The sequence below is a fragment of the Rhagoletis zephyria genome, unplaced genomic scaffold (genome assembly GCF_001687245.7).
Source record: "Rhagoletis zephyria isolate East Lansing unplaced genomic scaffold, Rhagoletis_zephyria_1.1 Rzeph_scaffold_04602, whole genome shotgun sequence".
In the NCBI taxonomy this organism is placed as follows: domain Eukaryota; kingdom Metazoa; phylum Arthropoda; class Insecta; order Diptera; family Tephritidae; genus Rhagoletis; species Rhagoletis zephyria.
This window is the reverse complement of record NW_016161685.1, coordinates 29322-39378: the sequence shown is the minus strand read 5'-3', so window position 1 is coordinate 39378 and position 10057 is coordinate 29322. Positions and strand designations below refer to the sequence as shown.

Below are 10057 nucleotides of genomic sequence, written 5' to 3'. Positions count from 1 at the left end.
ATGTTCCGCTCTCAAACCAAATCGTGGTTGCCTCAACTAAGATTTGGTAAATATGACTAAACCATGTGTTAAAAGAAAGCTTATCTGTATTAGCAGAGCTTAATGACATCCTTTTATGAACCATAAGTTAAGTTGAATGGAATTGTAGAAATATGCTTCAAAAAAATATTTATTTGTCGAGTGTTGTTAGTTATCTCGAAAATATCTTTCAGTTTAATAACAATAAATTTCAATATTCGAATGGCTTTTGCCTATTACTTACAACTCCTTTTTCTCAATTCACTGTAAAAGAGTTTTACGTACAAGACATAGAGTTGGATACTCTTTTTAGCGAATTCTTAGTCTTTCACAGCTTTTGCATAGTTGAAAAATTATTTAGGCCATGAGGAAATATAGATGAACTCCTTAAAAAGTGGTACTTTTTCACAGTATGAGAATAAGGAATAAGGTTTGTTTCTTGGCGCAAGGAGAGAGTCCGGTTTCTAAATAAAATTTTTGAAAGCAATTTTATACATTAGTTATCGTTCTATGTTAAAAAATATCTTTCGCTCTTATATAAGTTCTGACGACATAGTTAAAATTTACAATTGATCACATTCTGGATCATTACCATTTTCAGTGTTTAAATAGTCAAAGAATTCTATGCATTTCATTTTAAAATTACTTTTAATTTGAAGTTCAAAAGTTTTAAAAGTAATTTTAAAATGAAATGTATAGAATTCTTTGACTATTTAANTACAATTGATCACATTCTGGATCATTACCATTTTCAGTGTTTAAATAGTCAAAGAATTCTATGCATTTCATTTTAAAATTACTTTTAATTTGAAGTTCAAAAGTTTTAAAAGTAATTTTAAAATGAAATGTATAGAATTCTTTGACTATTTAAACACTGAAAATGGGAATGATCCAGAATGTGATCAATTGTGAATTTGAACTATGTCGTCAGAACTTATATAAGAGCGAAAGATATTTTTTAACATAGAACGATAACTAATGTATAAAATTGCTTTAACAAAAATACCAAACGATTTCTTAGTTTTATGTAACTATCATTTGAATGAATGTGACTGGTGGGACACTGAAAAGAACTCTATTTTACCCTTGATCACTCAAAGATGAATTTTAGCCAAACCACTTTTTATTCAAGAACAATGTTTTTGTGTTGTAAAATATGAATTATTCGCTTTCGTTTTCAATAAAAATTAGGTTTATATAATCTTCAAAGAAATATTAAAAAATATTTAAAGTTGTGACTGATGGGACAACTCCTTGTGACTGGTGCAAAGTAATTATGCATGAAATAAAAGTTTCCACAGACAAAAATTACAACTTCTATTGATTTTTTTAATATTTCCTAAAAGAGTAATGAAATTTAGCCATTTAAAAAGAGGTTACTACTGAAATAGAAATATTTAGGGCATATTTAAATTTATAAAATTTGAGCTCCCTGATAAACAAAAAAATTTCAGGTAAAAGTGTCACCGTTTTTGAAATATTTACATTTTTTTAATTAAAAAAAAAACGTGCCTTTCATGTATTTTCTTTAACTGCATCTACAAACCAGGCTATACTTAGTGATTTTTTTAGCATGAAAAAGTCGAATGTACTGATTTCGCGCATAAGAAATCTGACAACCCTATGTATAGGAAAACCTTGAAAGTTAGGGGGGGGGGGGGGGCGAAATTATCGATCTAGCATTTCCTGGTACAATTTTTGAATATATAGGCAAAAATTTGGAAGTTGGGCTCGAACGAAGTTGACTTGTTTAGTTCAAAAATAGCCAAATAGCGCTCATGTTTCAAAATCACAACAAAACGCAATTGTATCACTTTTATTTATTTTTATACCCGAGCGCACTTATGCACAAGGATGTTATAATTTTGTTTTGTTTGTAACAGCCAAAACGAATCGAGATAGATATAGACAAATGTACACATAAATACTCAGAATGAAAAGAGAAGTCGATTAAGCCATGTCTGTCTATTCGTCCGTCCGTGTACACGATAACTCGAGCAAATATTGGGATATCTCAAGGAAATTTGTTATGCAGGTTGCCCTTTATCCAAGGTAGGTTGGTATTGAAAATGGGCGAAATCAGACTAACCACGCCCACGTCACATTTAACGGTATTTTCGAAAAATGCAAGAACTACGATATTTCAGTAAATATTTGGTCCAAATATTGCTGAATATTTGTGTGTGTAGTATAATTTTGGTAAAAAATATCATTGCGTAACCCCGCCCACTTATGTTGAAATTCTGTATCTCAGTAACCGCTTCACCAATCCTTACCAAACTCGGTACGAGGCTTGCCTAGGTTCTAGCGAAGAAATCAGTTGAACATTTTTTGAAATCGGGCAATAACCACGCCCACCTACCATATAACGGTATTTTACAGAAACACGAAAACTGCGAAAATCAGTAACTACTGAAGCTAATTCACTCAAAATCGATTATTGCAATAACCACTTAATATACATTTTTGGATAATGGGCGCCACTTAAAACAACAAACGTGTATCTTGGTAACTGACTTATCAAATTCTACCAAACTCGATGCACTTAATAACCTTGATACCGAAAAGAAATTCGTTAAAAATTATTCAAATCGGGCTAAAACTACACCCGCTTCTCGTATAAGGGTAAATTTTAGACATAAGAAAAGTTCGATATTTCAGTAACTGAGGACGCTAATTTACTCCAAGTTAATAGTTACAACAATCTCTTAACAATAACTAAGAATGCCATAGAATTTTAAGAATTGGGCGTGGCACCCAGCGTTGCCAGGTTGACGTTTTTAACGTCATTTGGACGTTTTTTGTATCCTGTTGACGTTTGGACGTTTTTTGCGTACAAAATGACGTTTTTTCGCTTCCCAGTAATTTTTCTCTGTTACTAAATCTTGTAAGTAGAACTGATTTAAATAATAAATATAATAAATGATAATAAATCTTTACAAGCTTTGTTTTTTGCAGCAGCTGCTTCGAAAAGTATTTATTCTTTGGACACAGTTGATTTAACCCTTATTTAAGCGCATAAAGAAAATGACACAATTAGTCGTATGGGGCCCCTTATTGAAAATGTAATGAACGTAAAAAGGCTGAAATATTGCTATGCTCCTTCTTAACAGAACGTAACTTAGCATTTTCGACAACAGACCACTTAACCAAATGTTTACAAGAAAAAAAATATATATATTAAAAATCAACGCGATTTTTTAGCACCGTAAAACTTGCACATTATTGCCCTGGAATTCAATGGGGTATCAACCTGCATACTCAAAAAAATTCTACAAAATCGGAATAAAAAGTTGAAAATCTAGCTGATATTTTGAAGATTTAGATTAGCCGATCTCAAACCAGTTTAGAATGAATTTTAAATGTGACAGAGCAAATGACATTTTAATATACCTTACGTACATATGTACCTTTGCATACAATAAAAGTTTAATAAGAACAATTCTTTGTTAAGATATTTGAAAAGGACGTTTTTGGGTAGGAAATGACGTTCTTGCAGACCAAGAGGGACGTTTTCTCATGCCGAAGACCTGGCAACACTGGTGGCACCGCCAATTTAAGACTACAAAACTTGGTTCATGCAGAGGAAGTATAGCCGGGTATATAAAGTTCGGTTTCGCTCTAACCTATACTTCTTCACCTGTTTTAATATATAGAGTTCCTACATTTTCAAAAGTGTTATGTAGAGATGCGAAACAACAATGAAATTTTCACTGTCGTAAAAAAATGTAACTACACGACAAATTTTACACCTTGTGAATTTCCTAATTGTTTGGCTTTTTCGGCCGAAGCCGAAGATAAAAAAATCAGTCGGGTAGACCGAATGCCAAAACCGGGCAGAACCTTCGGCCGGACACTAATTTGTATCCAAGAAATTACATAGTTACAAGCAAGATTTCTACATTTTTCTTATTTCAAAGGTATCGTACTGATTTTTTGACATGCATGTACTTATTTTTGATCTTAAATACCTGGCAGCTCTACTCATCATACCTGTGCTGGTATCTGGCGCAGAAGCATAGACAATGACAACATCCGATGAGGCGGTTCTTGGAGTGTTCTAGAGAAAGATTTTGCTGAAGATTAACGGGCCTTTGCGCGGTGGAGACGGCGAGTTCCGCAGACGATGGAACGATGAGCTGTATGAGCTTTACAACGACATAGACATAGTGCAGCGAATTAAAATACAGGGGCTCCGCTGGCTTATCCAATGTCATTCGAATGGACTCCGACGCTCCAGCTCGGAAAGTATTCAACTCGGAACCAGCGTTGCCGCTTTGCTAATTTTTAACCTTTAACTATGGAGGTGAATTTTTTGGACATAGTCTGTGACCTGGTGGTAAATTTTACCCCTTCGAAATTTAGTTAGAAATTCGAATACAAATTGGCCATTTTATAATTAGTTTTTTTTTTTTTAAACTAAGCTACTAGATTTTTAAGTTAAAATAATAATACAAAATTTAATACAATACAAATTTTTTTTTTCTTTTAAAATCAACAAAAGTCCCTCTTTATTTCACAAGGCGTTCAGTATTCACAAGAACAAAAACATCACATAGTAAACTTATAAAAAAAGTGTAAAATAAAAATTAATCTAAAGCTTGAGGGGCATCTTTTCACAGCCAAATATATATATTTAAAGAAATAAAAGGGATCATATTAAAAAAATTTAATTTTTAATAATTTAATAATTTTTATACCAGCATCAGCATTTCTCCGCCCACGCTACACCTTCCACAGCAAAAACATAACTGATCAATAACGACATCGAAATGAGAAGATACTGAGAAAATCAAGTTGCTGGAGCGCAACATAGGAGAGTAATTAAAAAAAATTAAAGGTTAACCAAAATTGGTTATTTTCTTTATTTAACAACTTTAGTATTTTGGTAATTTATTTTTCAATTTTGTAACTTTTTCGATTCGGTCCTACATATCACATAGCTCAATAAAGGTTCAGATTCCACATTAGGAAGTGACCTGAAATCATTTAATTTTATAAAAATACCAGGTAATCCTGAAAGGCGAAAAGTTGTTCCAACTTTCCTTGGTTAAAAGACTGGTGTGATCTATAGCAAACTGCTTGAAAGTGGCGAATGCTATATCTACCGTGTCCTTTCCCGGAAGGTTTGTGGTCGTACCTTTCCGTCAGTTTGTAAGCTTTGCAATTACCATCAATTACCATCAATTTTCCATTGTACCCGGCAACCATACATATGAGTTGAATTCTATGTAAATATGTATGTTATCGTTCAAAACGCTACGGCCTTCAGTGGGGGACTTTACTCTGTCTATGTGTGAGTCGAAAGCTTTCAGGACTGCCTACAAGCGTTGCATTTTTGAAATATTTTCGGCTACTTGTTGACATACAGTGGTCGAAAAAATTATAGCCGTACCATATTCAAATTTTAACATATTATTTTTTTGTATGTTAATTTTGGTTATTTTTTGTAATATAGTTCTTTCTTTAGCAGAACCCGTGTAAATCCAAGTTTCAAATTTTTTCAATATTAAAAAAAAAAAATCAACAAACTTTCGTAAAAATCTTGAGGTTAATTAGATTTCCTAGAAAGATTCCTGGTATAAAATTTTGTAGCCCATTGAGTTCGAGTAGAATAAAGTCCAAGTTTCAAATAGCTAAAAAATTACCGTTGATTTTTATAATAGCCTCATAAAAAAGTCCAATGGTGCCAAGCCGGATGATCTCAGTGGTCAAATTACATCCCCTCTGCGGAAAATTATGCGCCTGAAACTCCTCTGTTGCAATGAACCGTATCCATGACACTGAATGATCAGATGCCGTCAGTTGTTTTGTGGCCTGAGGTTTGTATCGATGGAGATGTATACCCAAATGAAAAATATGCAATTAGCCATAAGAGAGTACCATGTTCTTAAAACGACGCGAAATCGACAAATTTGTTTCTTCGGCCATAGGCTTGAGATCCTTAGCAAGGGATTCTGTTGTGGCTTTCAGCGTTAACGCGGTTATAAAAATTTTAGGTGAATGGAGCGCTGATTGCCTGAAAGTCTTCGTGTCTTCGGATATAAGTACATATGTACATACAAATGTATCTTTGTACAGTTCTGCACATAAAATAAGTATGGTAATTTTTTGTTGAATTTGGTAACTTTTTCCGGTGATTTTGGTAAAAAATAAAAAAATTTTGTGGCAACACTGCTCGAAACCCGCTGGTGGTAGCAGAGGAAGCGTGAGGCTCCGCTGCAATGGATAGACCAAGTGGAGAAGGACTTGACTTCCCTTGGCATTTCCAATTAGCGTCAGTTGGCACAGAAGAGAAATAACTGGCGTGATTTCTAAAACTCGGCTGCAGGAAGTCGCAGTAGCAAACAAAATACGGCGTACAGTGTCGATTAGTAAATAGAATTTGTAAAATATATGTACTATTTTAAGAGTTCTAAATTTTTTACAACGATATTTCTAAATTTCCAAAAACCGGGTCCTTTTGTGTCCCGGCATATTTTATACCGGGACCGGGACATAGCTCTTAAATCCGGGACAGTGCCGCCGAAAACGGGACGGTTGGCAACCGTGGTATCAGATTTGGTTGAGGTCGGTCAATTAGTTTTTGAGATATTCATATATGATATACACAAGTGGTCGGTGCCACGCCCATTGTCCTAACATTTTGCCAAAAATTAATATTTTGCTTAAGAGCCATTGTAACTATGTATATGTATATTAATTTTAAGTAAATATTAATGAACTCCTTAGCCACAGCAACACGGTTGCGAATTGTTAAAAAAATAACCAACCAAAATCTAAAAAAAAAATTTATGAATTTTATGAAAGTAATTTTACGAAGGTTTCACTTCTACCGGGATTGCACAGCACACTTAATTTTTTATTCTTGTTACTGACGGAATTGACATATGTATAGTTATCAAGTTAACCATAGAAAATTGCTGGGCTAAATATTTAACGATTTAATTCTGATTTTTCTCCTAAGCGTTGATTGTGCAATTTATCCATTTAGGGCCGGTTACTCAATGTCTGGTTAACACTAATCTCCGGTTAAACATAGTTATCCACGTTACCGACTCCCTCTTGTATGCATGGAGCCGAAGACATCGACAACGATGTTTAACCGCAGATTAGTGCTAACCAGACATTGAGTAACCGCCCCTTAATCGTTAAACTTGGAGTTAAATAGACAACCTGCTGTTCTGCAAGTCGGACTAACACGTCGATACTTTTAGGTATTCGCGATACTTACTCATTTTTAAAAAGTATCGAGTTCTCGATACTACTCAGTACTCATGAAAAGTATCGATATTATGTACTCGGTAGTTTTATCGTTCTATCACTAAAAGCCCGATTCTGTATCGGGGACAAAATTTTTTTTACTGACAAATTTAAACTTTTTCATATATTTTTCTGTAAAAAGCACTGTGACAAGAATTTGTCACTGATACAGAATAGAGCCGGAAATATAAGTTAATGAAATTTGTTTAATAAATACATCCTGTCTACAAAGAATAATACGAGTTTTAAAATAATTCTAATTTTTAAAAGATCAAATTAATAACTTACCAAGAATGGGTGGATACGTTAATGCAAATAAATGATGTAATCATTGGCAATATGGCAGATCTAGAGAGCGAGGTTGCAGAACGGCTAGAGAGCATGAAGCGTCGAATCAAATCTACCTGCAGCCAAACCAGTAATATTGAGCAGAAATATCGCCAAGATATTTGTTCGCTTATGAAGCTCTTGAAAAATGCATATCATTATAATCATTGGGACATCCAAGGGCTCGAACTCCAAACTGTCAACCTAAATGACATTTTTGGTTCCAGAAAAGCGACTGTAAGATGTTTCAAATAGATACATATGTACATAGGTAACAGCTAATTCTTAATATTTACAGTGCTTGGCCCCGGAACATTCACATACTCCTAAGGTGAGGAAACATTATTTCTCACAGTAAGATTTATGTTATCCAAAATTTTCATAAGTTCACTGTAGTAATACTCTGTTACGTTCATTAAAGACTCCTATTTTTATTGCCAATTTTTTATTTCATTTTTTAACAGGAAATGTTTGCACACGACCAGGATACAGGCAATAGGGTGCGTAGGCGCAGTATTTTTTAAGATCCGCGGCTTTTTATATTTAATTAAAAACATAATAGTCTTTTAACTACATTCAGCTTTATTTGTTTATTAGTATTTTTCATAATATTTATCCATGTAAAAATATATAAATACATTTATTGTTTTTATACGCTTATTTGCAGTGTTGTCTTAATGAGCCCGAATGTGAATTGGAAAATGTAAGTAAATTATTACATTTAACGCTTTAGAACTGCAAACATTTTACGAATCATGCATTTTCAGGTTATTTTGGCACTGCCTGATGTACGGGCGAGTAAGTTATATGTATGTATGTCCTTCTGGGTACTGATTTAGCAATCAACTATTGCAATTTTTTTCATATCTGCTGTAGAACGGATGCGAAACTCAAGTCAAAATGGAGATAGAAACTAAAAACACGGTTTGTATGAAAAACTATGTCAATAGATCAATTAAATTCAAGCATGAGCCATAATTTAATATTGACTGAAACCCCTGCTTTAATTAATTCTTCATGTGGCTCGAGACATCTTTCGGGTTTTCCATGTTGCACCGAAGACAATACTACATATGTATTGTTCATTCGCATGCAAAGCGATTTATGAACGTCAATTGCAATTTAATAACTTTCAAATAAATGTGTACAAATTCTATGATACTAAGCATCCACAAGGGAAAGCCCGAGGTGAAGCACTATGAATTAGAATCGCAATGTGATGAGTTCATTCATAATACCGCAATACACATTTATGATAGGGATGAAACGATGCCATGCAGGTATCGATACCTGTACTTGGAAGTACATAGTATCGTAATAAAGTATCGATATCCGGAAAATATCGGATCAAAAGTATCGATACCTACTCGTATCGGTACTTTTGGCTATGAAGTTATTCCGTATGAACTGGATTAAATTAACAAATTTTTTAAGTAATTAATTAATCATCGTCGGCGAATCCTAAACTCCGAATAATAAAAGTTTATAATATGGGATTTGAAAATAAATAAAACAACATAACATAGCAAAACTATATGTTTGAATGGTATTTACAGAGATACTACCTTGAAAAAGTTTAGAAGAAGTTAATCTCGTTTAACCTTAGAATCGTGAGTTGGGCACTCAGTGCCCATACTCATGTTTGATGTTGAATATTGGTGGTTTGGGAATTTGATTTTTTATCGTGGGCAAATATATTGTACCTGGGTTTATAAGTTGACAAAATTCAAGGTGTATATCTCTTGTAGTAAAAAGAGAACGGATTTTAATAGAGTTAAGGCCCGTTCACATAGAACCTTGTCTTCGACAGCTGGCTATGAATACATGAATTCAAGGGATTTCGCTGACCTAAACGGGGTTAGATCGCCGAAACAACAGCCCTTGGTCGGGTAAAACCAGAGTCATTCCGGTACGTAAAACTGACTATCAACTCATACCTGAGCAGGTTAAACGAGGATGTTCTAAACGAACGCCTGGCATGCGGAGAGTCGCCCCAAGACTCACAGCATCACTTCGTACTACTAACGCCTCTGGCCCCATGGACAGACCCCGTCGATGCTGCACGCTTCCTGGGGCTACCGCTAGTAGAGCTTGACAACAACGACTGAGGGACTAACCGATCTGGGCGGGGTTGTTGTAGCCGCTACATCAACAACAACAACAACATGAATTCAAAGGAAGCCGTCCACATAGCAAATATTCAGCAACGCTAACAGCCAGTGTTGCCAAGTTTTGAATTTAAAAAGCACTAAAACCCAAGAAAATCGCGTTTTTTCTCGAAAAAACGCCGAATTTTTATTGGAGTATTTAATGGATTTTGTATGCATGAAAAATTGTATTGTAGGGATGCTGATTGCCAATGCCGTGGTGCAAGTAAGCGCTTCCACTCCGCAGAGCCTGGGTTTAGTCCCTGGTCAAAGCAATATCGCAAACAAATTTAGAAAAAGGT

At 34.4% G+C, this 10057-nt stretch overlaps 1 protein-coding gene across 1 annotated transcript; it reads left to right on the top strand.

Moving 5' to 3' along the window:
- Nucleotides 1–7556: 7556 nt before the first annotated feature.
- Nucleotides 7557–8834, top strand: LOC108370964 (uncharacterized). Its single transcript, XM_017626425.1, has 5 exons — nt 7557–7845; nt 7907–7939; nt 8276–8311; nt 8376–8417; nt 8485–8834. Exons 1-5 carry the CDS (start codon nt 7591–7593, stop codon nt 8584–8586), a joined length of 468 nt encoding a protein of 155 aa, XP_017481914.1. The 5' UTR covers nt 7557–7590; the 3' UTR covers nt 8587–8834.
- The last annotated feature ends 1223 nt before the right edge of the window (nt 8835–10057 follow it).